This window comes from Mastacembelus armatus, chromosome 15 (assembly GCF_900324485.2).
Source record: "Mastacembelus armatus chromosome 15, fMasArm1.2, whole genome shotgun sequence".
Classification (NCBI taxonomy): Eukaryota; Metazoa; Chordata; class Actinopteri; order Synbranchiformes; family Mastacembelidae; genus Mastacembelus; species Mastacembelus armatus.
Genome location: NC_046647.1, coordinates 12,406,802 through 12,421,981, shown reverse-complemented (window position 1 = coordinate 12,421,981; position 15,180 = coordinate 12,406,802). Strand labels below are relative to the sequence as shown.

General features: G+C 42.7%; 1 protein-coding gene across 2 annotated transcripts in view; it reads left to right on the top strand.

The window, feature by feature from the left end:
- slit1a (slit homolog 1a (Drosophila)) overlaps positions 1-15,180 on the top strand; it is an 81,690-nt gene that overhangs the window by 42,303 nt on the left and 24,207 nt on the right. For both annotated transcript variants that reach the window (XM_026309161.1, XM_026309160.1), the window contains exons 5-9: positions 3,623-3,694; positions 4,548-4,619; positions 5,854-5,925; positions 6,705-6,868; positions 10,954-11,101. In XM_026309161.1, coding sequence (XP_026164946.1) covers positions 3,623-3,694; positions 4,548-4,619; positions 5,854-5,925; positions 6,705-6,868; positions 10,954-11,101 — 528 coding nt within the window. The remainder of the gene's footprint in view (positions 1-3,622; positions 3,695-4,547; positions 4,620-5,853; positions 5,926-6,704; positions 6,869-10,953; positions 11,102-15,180) is intronic.

Genomic DNA, 15,180 nt, shown 5'->3' with positions numbered 1-15,180 from the left:
AGGCATTGCTTCACACAGCTGTAATGAAAAAGGACTGGTAGGCATGCTGTGTGCAGGAAACAAAAAAGTTAGTCTGACATCAGCACAGCACTCTGAGATGCCTGGGAGCCTGGTCTCCGGCTGGAGGCTGCAGCCATGCCTCAGGACAGTCTTTATAGCATTGCAATGAGTGCATGGAAGCAGTGTGGGCACTGGAGATTGTGGTGTGGCCCTGATGGTTTCCATGAATCTTTTTACCCTGAACAGAGCTGGGCAAGTGAAGTCTAGAGGTTATGATCTGATACTTAGTGTTGTCTGCTCACTGCTTCTGCAATACTTCACAGTCTACTGACCCTAAAGTTAGTTAAATCTGAAACTATATATAGTCTCACATTTTGACAAGTCTGTATTAGCCAGATACTCTGAGGATAATCTAATAGAGAAACAAAGGACAAAAAGAAAGGAATTTTTTTAATCTTTGACCTTTTCTCACCATGAAAGTTTAGTTGTATTAACCATGTCTGAAGTGATTCTCAAGTGGTTTTAGTTCCTGCAGGGCTGTAACATTGGATTTAATGTCACGAAGAAGTTGGTGACGAAGGCCATTATGGATTAAATTATCTTTCGCTGTGACTGTTCTCACATAACCATGTCTGTTTTTGAAGGGATCTGTTCTTCCCTGAAAATCTGTTTCCAAACTAATCAGAAATGTCAAATATCTTAGAACCATCTCAGTCAGGCTGAGCTTAGCAAATACCAGTGAGGGGCAACCACAGACTATGTAAAATACAGCATGGTCTCCCACAGAAATGTCCTCTTTGCCGTTTTAAGAATGTGTAAATGCAGAAATGTAGCATTGCTAAATTTAATATAGCTTTGGCTCCCGTTAACAGCTGAACCAGTCAATAAATCCTTACAGGACACAGAAGACTGCAGACTCCAAACCATGACCACTGTGATTATTCTGTTAGATGTGATAGGGCAGAGAAAGAACCAGGCAAAAGGAGAAAATCAACCTAAGCAAATGAGAGAAAGGCAGACTTTCTGGTAAGATAGCTAGAATAATTTACAGCTGCCATGGGTCTTTTTTGGGCATACACTGTCCCAGAACAGACCTGCACTTATAAAATGACCTCCCACGACCTCAGCCTCTAATCCAATCAAACAGCACCATAAGTGGCAGCGTACAGATCACTCCAGCCAATCGTGTTATAGCGTGCTAACAGGATTATGGGGGTTTTAGTGTGTGGATTCCACCCTAGAGCTTTTATTTTGCTACTTACACACGTAGCATTGTACTCATATTGTCAGAGTCTTACTGACTTGTCTCGCTTTTCAGCCTCTCATGCCTGTCTCCATCTCTCTGTCGCTCTGCCTTTGTTCCTCTCCTTGGACCTAGTCTAGCCCCTGGCACTCCAACAGTGCCGCCCCAGCACAGCAATCTGTTATCATTTCTTATTGTAACCCAGGAGAGAACACACACAGACAGACACGGGCAGGAAAGACGTACCGCACCCCTCACAGATGTCCGTAGGGAGAAGTCATTAACACTGTGTCTGCAGCAGAGCACTATGGCATCTCTGTGCATGTTAGTGCGTTTGTTGCAGGAAGGTGAGGAGAAGGTGACAAGACTAATTAGTCCTCAGATAATGTGTAGCACCCAGGTAGACCAAAAGCATTCCTTTCGCATGGAGCCACCTTGATAAGAGGCACCAATATAGCCTGGGTGCCAGACTGACTCAGCTTTCAACTCTGCACTCAGGCTTTTTTGCCAAGAGAACAAAGGAGCTAGTTGGGAGCACAACTGTTCTGGCTCCGGTTCTTACTAGTGAGGAAGCATGAAGCTGGTTTAATGTTTGGGATATGATCCTGCAAAGTATGGCAGACTGACAGAATAGATAGATTATTGTTGTGTAATTGCCTAAATTGCCTCCTAACTCTGTTGCATGATTTTCCCAGTGAAAGCATATGTTACGCAGATCTGCTGAGGAAATAAAACTCAAAAACCTCAGACTAAAAATGTGCCATTAGATGGAATATTTATGTTCTCTTTGAACACAAGCCAGTGATGTCTTTCAATTGCACATCTGTACATGTACTTTTGCTTTTTTTGCTTTTTTTTTTTTTTGAATTGAGAATAGATGAAGCAATTGGCTATACTGTTGGAATGTGATTCACTTAATATAATTAGACAGCTTATTTGTTAGTTTATCCAAGGTATAAAAGTGCTCATTTTACGACTATGTAGTGTCGTGTCATGTTAAATACACAGCCATCGCCTGATGGGTTGAGGCTGTAATGATGGGACAAGACCTAACAGGTTACAGTCAACTGCCAACATACAGCTTGATCTTTGTACGTGCTTCGCATAAGTTCATGGGCCATGAAATATCGAACTGTGCATGTTCAAGCAAAATGCATCATTTTATTTGGGTGAAGGTTCAACAGTCGCCTTGGATTCCATGTAGTCAAACAACAAAAAAGCAAACACACAAATTCCCTTTTACAATGTGGTGTATTTACAGTGGCCCCCAGAGCACTGTTTCAATTTCTACTGCACCATAAAGGCACAACCACCCATTCATTAGATAGCTTGCACAACACAACCACCATGGTGTGTTTAGCTCCCCACTTTTCTGTCGTGTTGAAGCAATGTCTGTACAACATTAATTCCAAGGAAAATTCTGGAAAAGTTGACCCTGGCAACACTAGGTGAGAGTGATGTGTCACGGTAGTCTCGGGAACTTAATTAACATTACCACTTAGGGTTTTATAAGTGTGGATGCCTGTGTGCATCATGGGATTGCATGCTGTGGCGCACATGAACATAAAAGACTAGAACATCTAACCTGTGGGACCCTCTGTGTGTGTCTCTGGCTGTGATCTACATTTTCCCTGTATAGCGTGTGCATTTAGAAGGGGTGCAGAGCCTTTCTGAATGAGGTTAGCTCACCATTTAAATGGCAGACAAAAGACACTGCTATTTAAAACTATACCTACTTGTGTTGCACTTACTCTCCTTCCCTCCTCTCTTTTCTGACCCTCCCTTCTATTCTCTTACTCCCTTATTTTCCACATACATGCACTTTTCAGATGCCTAAACTGTAGCCACTATTAAGCGCCGAACACACAGCCCAATAATAAAAGATAACGTTCGTTGTTACACGGCGTCTTAGCAAATCCACCCCACAGGACCAGTGAGGACACCTCATTGGTCACTACCCTGCTGTCTCTTTGTGTGGTCTCTGTGCACCTCACACCAGTATGGTCAAGGTGTGGAGAAAGAAATTTTAGGATGAGTGAACACTGAATAATACAGCCACCATGAAATAACCCATATGAATGGGAGTAAAGCAGCAGTACCACCCCTCTGGGGCTTTGCACACATTGGCAAGAAGAAAATGCTCTCAGTTTTCAACTGTGCACCGGTGAGTGTGGTAAAAGAGGGTGTGAATAGAGTCAGTTCTGCTGGTTGGAAAGATTGTTTTAAATACTGGAAATCCAGTGTTTACAGAGGAAATTGCTTTCATCAATAAAGGGTTTCACTGTACTTCAGAACACACACACATTACCAAACCAAACAAACCAAACCATTCTCAAGGATAAGTTGTGCTTAACTAATGTCTACTTATTGTCTCCACAGAGATCTGAGTGAGAACCTAATCCAGTCCATCCCCAGAAAAGCATTCAGAGGAGCTACAGACATCAAAAACCTGTGAGTACCTCACTTTATTTTCAGCAGGGATAGATTTACTTAGAACTACTATTATTATTTTCATTATTTATTAATGATCGTGTATAGAATGTCAGTAAACAGATAATACCTCTCCCAAACTCTGAGGGTCCATGATGATGTCTTCATACAATATGTATTTATTCCTCAATATGCAGTTTACTGTCACAGATCTAAGAAAATAAGAACATATTCATAGTTAAGAACTAGTGAATAAAATTAATACTATTAATCTTTTAATAGCTGCAGATTCATTTTCTGTGAAACAACAAATTGATTCTTTGGCTAATTGTTTTAGTTTTAGAAGTACTGGTAGTGAAATCGGTCACTGGAGATTATTGAGTGAAACAAATCACACCAAAAGCTTCTGTAAATGAACAGCAGGAGAGTGCACTCCATCCCCCACTCATCTAGTAACATCTTAATACATCAGCATTTTTTTTGCTTTGGGTGAGATAATGACGCCTGCTAAGAGTAAAACATTACATGCATATCGGTGTGTCTGTATGCAGGTTGAGTGAGGCTAACTACCTTGCATGCACACACACGCAGCTCCCATGAGAAGCTGTGTACAGCTTCAGCAGCGTACATGCACGTTCATACACTGACATGCCAGTTTACGAGGCGCATTGATGCAGATAAACAATCACTAAAGTCCCCTTCTGCTACTCTTGGGGTTACATGAGCTGAGATGACTGAACCAGTATTGATTTATAGTAGTCCGTCAGTGTAGTACTTACTGTATCAATGATTACAATGACTCTACAGGGAGACTGAAAGATTGCGTATGTGTCTTGTGTAACAAAGGTTTTTCTCTACTCTGTGTGCTCTGCAGTCAGCTGGACAAAAACCACATCAGTTGCATTGAGGATGGAGCTTTCAGAGCGCTAAGAGGCTTGGAAGTGCTGTAAGTATCTGAAGTGATGCTATTCATACAGCCCCACCCTCCATCATTCCATCAAAGCACTTAAATTTGGTTGAATTAAGATGTTGTTTGGCCCTGCTAATAACCATAACTAATATATACGCTTAACTCAGGCCTTTAATTAGTATGGCCTTAGTTATTATGTCAAAGTACCCCCAGAGGGGCTCATGAGGGGGCCTGCATCATGGAGACCAAGCTCCATTAACTCATTGTTCCACACAGTTGACAGCAGCATTCCCCTCCATTGCATTAACACCCCCCAACCCGCTCCTCCACCTCCATCTACATCCAGTCCCAGCCCTAGGCAGGTCATTTGACAGGGGGGGTTCCAACCATTTTCAACAAAAATCCTGTTCAAGTGAGCATTCTCCCTCGGACACATTTGTGATCATATTATGCAGTTTTAAAGCATTCAATTAATCATGTCTTGTCAAAAACCATAATCACAGGCCTCTGTTAGAGCTCTCCACCTGAAACAATGTAGACCAACCGTGCAAGTCGGGGGACAAAGGCGTTTTGACAGCCTTGTTATTTTGATGGTGAAAGACAGTGTTCTCCATTTGTGTGTGTGTGTGTGTGTGTGTGTGTGTGTGGTGGGGGGTGGGGGGGTTGGAAAAACACCATTAAAGGCTTTCATGGCGTGGATTGACTGCAGATGTAGTGGCAGGGTTGTCATCGTAGTGTAAAAGGGAGAATGGGAAGTGTTTTGATGGTGTATGGATACGTTTATAGGGGAGGAGGGCAGGTCGTGTTAAGGATAGGGTGGGGGGGGGATTGAAATATGGTAAAAGGTTATTAGGCTGATTGAAATGACCTGCTTCTCTTCCTGCAGCTGATGCCCAGGGTTCTGAGGGAAACACGTGTGTGTGTGTGTGTGTGTGTGTGTGTGTGTGTGTGTGTGTGTGTAATGTATGTTTCTTGAACTACACGCTGGGATGCTTGTGATCATGGTTGTATGTGTATGCATTAGTGTATGCAAATTTGCATGCATAACTGCATGTGTGTGTAGGAGGTGTGAGGGCTTCCCATCTGCATGGAATGAGGTCATATATTCCCATTGGGATGCCTCAAAAAGAGACGGCACAAAAAGTGGGAGGTGGCTTCAAAAAGATGGAATGAAAGAGGACAGGCGCAACAAAACTTTCTGAACATTTAAAAATGGCATCTCTTCCCTGCACTGACAATGTGACTCTCTTCGCTCTTTTTCTTTTCACAGAACGCTGAACAACAACAACATCAGCAGCATCCCTGTCTCCAGCTTCAACCACATGCCCAAATTACGAACATTGTAAGTCACACCTATCCCACCACATTGGCCTCCATTTCGTTGAAAGTGTTTTTCAAAAAATAAATGAATAATATTTCACATGCGGGTAGCCACAGAAGAGAAGGTGCTAACGTCCCATGTAATCTCAGTGGGAGTAGATAGATTCTGTTGGGAGGCAGCCATAACCACAGAGTACCACAGAAGGGTCTATAGCAATGCCTGGGGCCATTATCCTCTACATCTAAAGCAAGCACAACAACTGGCCCAGAAAGATGCAACTAGCCCCAGAACTCTATTGTACATTGTGTATTGTATGTGATTACTAAATCTGAAATTACGTACAAATTAAAACAATTATCCCTGCTGAAACTCTCAGAACCATGACTCCACTGTTCTTGTGGTCACTTTCTGGGTTTCCTCACTCCCAGTGGGGTTATATTATAGAGCTCTTCTGTTTGTGCGTAAACTATGTGCGTATGCACTTTGGTTTACAAGTTAGTTTACATGCTCCAGTGGTCCACCACACCACAGCAAGAGTTATTCTGGACAGGCTCAGTATTCCTGGAATGCCATGTTTGGAGTGTTGGGTTTAGAAGAGTCCTCTTTACTGTTCCTCCTTTTTAGAATGTGTCATTTACAATCATCCATGTGGCTTGTTATTTAGTGTGTTTCGCCACATGGATGGGATGTGATGAGGTCTACAACAGAATAGACACTTTTGTGCTATTTGTGCCTTCAAGTAAAGAGAGATATAAGATCTTTTAATACATCCAGGTTTTATTTTTTTTCTCTCTCAATAGTCGTCTTCACTCCAACAATCTGAACTGTGACTGCCACCTGGCCTGGTTGGCCCAGTGGCTCAGACAGAGGCCTACCATTGGTCTGTTTACCCAGTGTACCGGCCCTCCTGAGCTCAGGGGGCTCAATGTGGCAGAGGTACAGAAACACGAATTCAGCTGCTCAGGTAAGATGCACAGAGTTACTTATACTTAAACCTTTGAGAAGAAATACTATGAGAACATTGCCTGCCATGTTGTGTATTGTTTATTTAGTCATTTATATGTTTAATAGATAGGGGAAGTAGTTTTCCAGCAGCTCAGAAAGGGATCGTTCATTTGCACATACATACTTTACTCAGCTCATTCATTCCAATAACTGCTTATTGTTCCTGGAAGATATTCTTCTCCCTCTATCCCCGGTGTGTTTTTGTGTCAGTGTATTCACCTAGCAGCTACCTGACAGCTCTGCTGCCCCAGGGACCTCACACCTCTCCTCTAGCCCTTTTATGTGTGTGGAGCTTTTGAAAGCTGGCGGTGGTGCTAGAAAAATGCCCGGCATGTGTAAAACATACAGATGGAACAAAGGCTGCCCCTACTGACAGTAGTATACCTCCCCTCGATTGGAATTATTCCGGGTCTCTCACCTCTTCACACAAGGATTATTGTGGTTTCGAGCTCACTGTTTCACTCTTGCTGCATGTGTGTGAGGGAGCGTGAGCATGTGGGCGTGGCATGGCATGCACTGGAGTTATCATTTCAGGACAATGGAAAACAGCATGAAAACCTCCACTCCCCAGAAGGCCCTCTCACTCTCAACACCAGCTGCGAGGGGTGTTTGTGTCTACACGTGTGTGTGTGTGTTTGTGGGTGTGTGTCCTTCTCTCTCTTCATGGGTTGTGATTTTTATGCAGCCATACGGCGTGCAACCACAGATCATTAACTGTTCATTGCCCAGGGAAAGAGACTCAAAGCGTGGGAGAGTAACAATTCCAGATATGAACAGTGAGCAGGGGGTGTGAGGGAAGCTTTGAGGTCTGGTAGGACACAGATACAGAAAGTTGAGGTTTCGCCTGATGGGGATTTGAAGATGTAGCGTGAGCCTCCAACATATAAGAATTTGAATAGACTGTTGTATATTTTAAAAAGCTGCCACTGATTGGGTCTCTGTGTTGCTGTGTTATGTATTTCTGCCTGTGCATAAGTCACGCTATCACGCATTCATGCAAACATGTGCACACACAAACACATACTCCCAGTTTCGTCTAGAGTGGATGAGTGACCAGAAGTTGAACTCCCAGAGAAGGACTCATTAGGGACCGACTCACTGGCACACACATAAACATTCATACACAAGCATACTTTTTTTTTTTTTTTTTATATATTTCATTGTTTAGCACTGTGTCTGTACGTGTGTGTGTCTGTACGTGTGTGTGTCTGTGCGTGTGTGCGTCTGTGTGCGTGTGTGCGTGTGCGTGTGTTTATGATTTGCATTGTGACCAGGCCAGGCCACCTGCTGGGGATTTGGGGCAGGGTGGCGCTGTGTAGAAAGAGAACGAGGGAAAAATGAGGCACGTTGTTGTGAGAGGCAGGAGAAGGAAAATGGGGTACAGTGTTTTATTAGTTCTTGAAAAATATGATGAAATTCTGCAGCACTCTCTGCATCATGGCTCACTGACCATTGCTCTCAGTATTCAGCTGGAAAGTGTCACGATATTGTAAATTTTTGTCAGTAATGAACAGAGTAACACATTTACTGCTTCACTTCAAGCAATAAGATCACATTTTTCCAGGCCGTCATTTGTCATCAATCAACAATGAGGGATACAAAAATCTATTATGTTTTGTTATAAAAAAGAAATGGGTTTTCATTGTGTATCTGTACTTGACGGTCAGATAAAAATCAGATAAAAACAAATTAATCTGGGGAAAAGTTTTTATTAGTAATATTTGCAGAGCAAATGCTGTTACTTTTATTTTTGTTTTATTAGTTACAGGGACTCTAACTGCCTGACCAGCTGCTCGTTTCTGTTTTCAATCAATCTTGTTTATTTAAAAAAAGAAGGTAAACAACAGAAAACACCAGTTTTTACAATGGGACAGCTTAAAATAAAGACAAACAATCTGTCCTTTTGGGGAAATCAGTAAAAAAAAAAATCCTTGGCCCTACCTAAATATAGCTGCCAACACCTTTTTATCTTAATTACTCACAGTCCTCCTGCTCTAGAATGACTTTACTTGTCTGAACAGCCTCCACTGTGATTTTTATCGAGCAAAACATTTACCTGTTCATCCTCTTTGCTCCCCTTGATCATTTACAGGGGACCCAACTAAAAGTTAGAAGCTGCTTGTGCCAATTTAGGTTATATGACAGACGCCAAACTGAGTACTGAGTTACTGCTCCCCTGGAATAATAAATGAAGTAAAAATATTATCTTTGAAATAAGCAGTAGGTAATAAATTGCTTGAGGAGTTTAATAAAACACAACCTTAGTAGTGGGAAACAGGAAAGAAATGACTGGACAGAGAAGGAAAAAGGGAAACCCAACAAAAACAGAATTTGAGGAAAGAGACAAATGGGAAAAAGCCAATACCAGAATTCTGAAATGAAGAAAGAAATGAGGTGGAGAGGGCTTAAGTGTAAAGACTTGCTTGCAAAAAGGCTGGAGGTAATGCATTGCAGTGAAAGTCACTGGCAGGGATATGGGTGTGGAGAGGCTGAAAATGAGGACACTAAGAGAAATGAGCAGAAAGAGCAGCAGGAGGAGGGGAGAGTGATAGAAAGGTGAGTGCAAATAAAACAACAGAGGTACAGGCAGCGGAGGGGTATCAGATAATGAGGAAAACTGCACTAGAAAGAACAGGGGACCAGCGTACATCAAACAGCTTCACCTCAAGTATACCTGTCAGGAAGCTGTCATTGTTAAGACCACTCCAGCTGTGCTCTGAACTCTCCCTGATCCCAGGGCTGTCAAATACGCCATGTTAGATCAGAAGGGAGCTCTTCTCTGGCCTACACCTGATCCCAGATCTGTCAAACCCCTGCCATCCAAGATCACAGGACCTCAGATCACGTGGGTTGAGCGACTTTGCGAGTGTCGATTCATACTCTTGATGCTATTTGTTGTGTTTACTTGATTCCCAGATCTGTCAAAACATCTTGTCCCTTCAGGTAATTGACTATGATTGGCCAGATGCATAAAGTCTGAGCTTAAACGTAGGTTATTAGCCAAATGGTCCTAGAGCTAGAGCCAGTACTTTCATGGCAAAGCAGAAATATATGTTAGTGTTTTAGGGTGTTTTCTCTGACATCGACTTTCACCATCACTCACTCTCTCTTTCTCCTCCTGAATCTCTATCCCCCCACTCTCCCTCCAACGTTTTCCACAGAAGCTGAGCGATAGATAGGAAGATGATCAAATATTCATGGTTTGGAACTCGAATTAGTAATGCTGTGTAAATGAGGCCATTTAAAAGTCTGTTTTATTCATTTTATCTGGGTTAGGCTTACATACACACATCTTGTGCATGCACGCACGCACACACACACACACACAAGCACACACGGCTGCTTTTCACTACATTGCTGACAGTGCTGCAGCTATTTGAACAGGTATCTAGAGACGGCGTGATGGCTTGTGTGCTCTGTATGCAAATTGAAAAGTTGAAGTTTTGTCGAAAAATGGAAGTGGAGAGATGGGGGTTGCAAAGCTGAATGTGCAGAATGGCATCAATTCCACCCAGGGAACGCAGACTCAGGAGGAAAATTTGCAGAGAGATCAATGGATGTTATTGGGAGGCCTTCAATTGCCACTCCAACTCTATTATTCATGTCTTTCTTTTCCTCACAGCATACTGTGGCGCTTCTCCTTCGATAGATAACCTAGTTTTTTTTTCTCAACTGATTCTCAAGGATGTACGGTTTTATGTTAAAGTCAAGAGTAGAATGTTTCATTTATTTTTCACAATGTCAAAACATCCCAGGAAATGTGTGTTCATTTGCTATTCAGTTTATAAAGCACAAACGGTTGACGGCATGAACAGCAGGGGACGGGTTTGAGCCCCATGGGTGCCAAAGTAGCTTCAGATCACAGCACAATGCTACGGGCGAACAACCTTGCCCTAGCCTTAGAATAATGCTGCTTTCAACAAAACCATCCAAATCCACCTGTGCTCACACACCTGTCGGAGCTGCATATTCTTCTCTTCTCAACATGTTTTCCTCATACTTTACCACTCATACAGTTCTTCTCTCTCCTGCTTTTCTTTTCAGGTCACCAGGACTCTTCGGGCCTGCAACCGTGCAGCATCGGTGGAGGCTCTTGCCCTGCCATGTGTACCTGCAGTAACAACATAGTGGACTGTAGAGGGAAGGGTCTGACTGCCATCCCAGCCAACCTGCCTGACAGCATGGCTGAGATGTAAGGACAATACCTGTTTTCTTAAGTCAATTAAATCCACTTTAAGCAATTTTTTTCAAATGTAAATTTAAGTCCTGATGCACAACCATTTTAGCTTTCCATCTAAATTGTAGTTAAGCCAGTTTCCTGCATCACTTCTTCTGAAGACAGTATTATATTAGACTACAAACAAACTATATAAACACCTACTATTAAGAGAGATTTTTTTTTTTTGTCAGTGGATCCATCCGAAACATTTCAAAGTGCATTTACATTTCCACCAAAGCAAAATAAAGGGGAAGCAGGAGCTACCTCATTGTTCTCATTGTTTAAGCTGTAATTACTGAGTAATTTAATATTATGATAACAACAATGAAAATACACTTTCTGGCTGAACACTGTATATTTGGTTCTAATGCAGTAACCCATCCCCACTATTAGTCACACAGATTTCATCCAAACACATATAATTTTCTCAAAGAGAAAAGATTAAAATTCTACATTTTTTAACTAATAATTTACTAATGCTATTAATAATATTCAGCTCAGTGTAGATCTAATTTTCATTAGATTTGCTGGCAGCTAACCTTGAGTCACAGCTAAATGACTGTTTGGATCTGTCATATTTAGGGAGTTTCAATTTAGATACTTCAGCACTGCAACTTGAGCAGCAGATCTATGGGAAAGAGATTGTCGATGTCGATGTACGCTCATGCAAAGGTTGAGCAGATTTAAGCTTGCATGATTTATGGACGTATGTTCTTCTGGCTTGTTTTTCTCAACGTGCATCACCTGGCAAGGAAACATCCATCCATTTGCCATACAATGAGAGGGAGACATACAAACTTACAGCAAACTGAGACTGCATGCTCTTATCGGCTCAGATGGCTGTGAACCGCATGCGAGCTGACATCCTTCCATCAGTTTATCAGTCCTCTAACATCTGTCTAGGCATTAATTGTTTACGGCCCACATGCTCTCAGCCTACTGTAATTCCTGCCAATTCATGGCTAGACTTTTCAAGGTAGCATTTTAACATTCTTTATCAGGGGTTTATTGCTCCTGGCAGATGTCTGCATGAAATGGCACACCGAAACTGTAATTTATGCATGGTGAGAAAAGCGGAGAATGAAGGGAGAAAGCCAGCAGTCACATTGCATGTGTGTAGATAGGAGGACATGGGAAGTTTCTAGGTCTCCTCCTCCCCATAGGGGTCTGTTTATAAATACCCAGCTAACATGGAAGTCACAGATCCCATGTTCCCCAACAACCCTGACCCATTTCTAGTGCAGGGGTGTGCTCAATTTCCTAATTTGGACATGCAGTTCACACTTCTGTGTGTTCTTATTTAGTTGAATGACCACCCACAAAATACTGAGATATTTTGGATCATTTAAAAGTTTTCACGAATCCTTCATATTGTAGACTTCCCCAGCATGCCCTCAAGTTATAATGCAGTATCTCATGGAGACTGGTGTAATCTATGAGCCCAGTAACCAGCGAGCAGCACTACTGGGGGAACAGGGAGACAGCTGAACGATAGCTCTAACGTGCACTTGTTTTATAGTCAGTAGATTCTCTCTGCACAGCAGATGAGTAAAGACATTTTTAAAGTCTCCCTGCCCTTTAGCTCTAATTGGTGCTTAACCGTGTCCTGCTAATAAACTCTTTTATGTTCAGATTCACTTTTTACAAGACCAGGGTGAAACGCTGGCTTATATCATGCACATTCCTCCAACCATGGCCTTCAGATCCTTACTTTGCAGGTTGTATTCCCACAACTTTTAACTCTTTCTCTGCCTCTCCTGATTTTTTTCTTTTTGACATTTCTGTCTCTCTTCTCATTTCCCTGCATGCCAAATCACCACAGGTAGGTTCAAGGAGGCAGATCAGGAATGAAAACGGGGACGGGGGGTTCACTCAGTAATTCAGTGCAGCAGGTTTGATCTGTGCTTGAAGTTCATTATAAAATCAGTTTCAATTACAGCAAGGCGGGCTGCTGGGCGTCAAGGCCAACCTAATGCCTTGTTAATGAGGCGCTCGGAAACTCACATACACGCTCACAAACACACACATGCTGCTCTCATTACATACAAATCGGAGAACTGCAACCTTTCTGCCCTGCTCTCCCCTAATGAATGCCAGTGTTGTGGGGAGGTGAGCTGGTTTCTATACTCCTCTCTTGTGAGACCAGGCCCAGTTAGCCCAAACACTACCACAACAGATTATTATGCACCATAGTCTCTGTCTGCAAAGACTGAACTCAGCCATAAAAATCTACCCCCGCCTTTCATCCGCCGCTGCGGTCCTGCCATCCATTTCTGACTCACGCACACACTGGGTGAACACCCAAAGGCATAATGTGTTTCCCCTTAATGAAAACCATGCTCAGCCCCTAATGAAAAGGATGAAGACCATTGATTGGGCTGACATAAACACCAGCTTACAGACACACATAAAAATGCTCAATCTGATAAACTGGATGGGAACGATTGATTGTTTGTTTGAAAGTGATTCTGTTTCTTTTTTTCCCTCTGCCAATTGGACAGAGCAGCTCTTTCGTTGATTGGAGGGATTAAGTCGCTGGCACGTATCAGTCTGCAAGGAGTGACAATGTGAAGGCTAAAAACATACCAGACAGCATTGTGCACGTACCCACGTCTGGCTCAGAGAGTTTAGTTATATGCTGACACACACCAGAGAACTATAGCATGTAGGCATGGACGCAAACAACCGACAATGACACTGACGCACATGCAAACATGTACGTACGTAGGGTGCCAGACTGGTTTGGACCAGCCAGACAGAGTAGTTGATGAGAGAAGGCGCTAAAGCCACTTGGCTCAACACTCTGCCGCATGGTGAGGGCAGAGGAACCACGACACTGTCACTCTGCTGTAAATCCATGGACACACTGGGACAGGCAGACAAAAACAGACAGAGAGCATGTCCACCACAGGAATCTGTGGTCTGGAATCACTGCTATCCTAAGAATGTCAATTGCACTGCTTTATCACTCCATAAATGTGGGCCACTCCTTTGAAGAGGAACAATTCTTGATTGAAAAATTGGGAAAGTCAAGACTGTTAAGTGGATGTGTCTAATGTCTAGCAAAACATTTACCCCCATGGACAGGCATAAACACAGCAATGCAGGAGGCCTAAGAGACATGTAGTAAATCTGAAATTATTCTCTAACAGAATAATTAAATCATGTGGGATAGCCCCTGCGCCAAGAAATCACTTATGAGGGTGATAGTTAAATCTCTCAACAACACTCTGTTTGCTAAGGAGTTTTACAGATATTTAAATATTTCTCATTTTCCTGCGGTAACAAATAGCATTTTAATGATCTTTTAATGATCATTTTAATGGTTTCTTCATAGCCGCTGGCCTACCACACCTCACGCAGGCCCATGCCTCCTGTTCTGCGGCCAGTTCATCAGCTAGGAGGCAGCATTGTAGGACAACCAGACACTGGCCTGCAGCTGGCTCCCTCCGGGCCGTGCTAAGCCTTGTTAAGGACAGTTTTAAAAGCTGTGAACTGACCTGCAGATAAACAGCCCTCTGCCAGCTACACCAGGGAATTGGTCTGGAACTGAGCTGGGTCCCAAGTAGCAGCCAGCCAGAAACACACAGACTTGAATGCCCTCACTAATGGGGTTTAGTGACGTGTGTTTCCCCGGGACAACTTGAGACTGATTAGACTTTGTGACTGCTCTGGACTAAATGGCCAGGTGTAGGTTTATCAGTATTTTCATTCTTTGACATGTTTTTTTTTTTTTTTATTATAATGAGATAATACAACATCTTTTTCTTGTCAACTTTGAGTCAGCAGCTCTGAGGCGCACAGGAAAAGTAAACTAAAAGAAGTAATATTTTCCCACTCTGCAAAGGTTTTACCTGACACTTGGCAGACACCCAGAGGATCCTGACAAATTTCTCAAGAAGAAAGTGGGCTAATTATTGATTGCAGCATTGGATCTGAGGAGCAGAAGTGCTGGAAACTGTAAATGTTATACGAAGAAGAAATATGACTTTTAGTCAAAGGCCTTAACACCCTTCTACAAACCGAGACAGAGCCTTTTTGCCCTCCGGTTC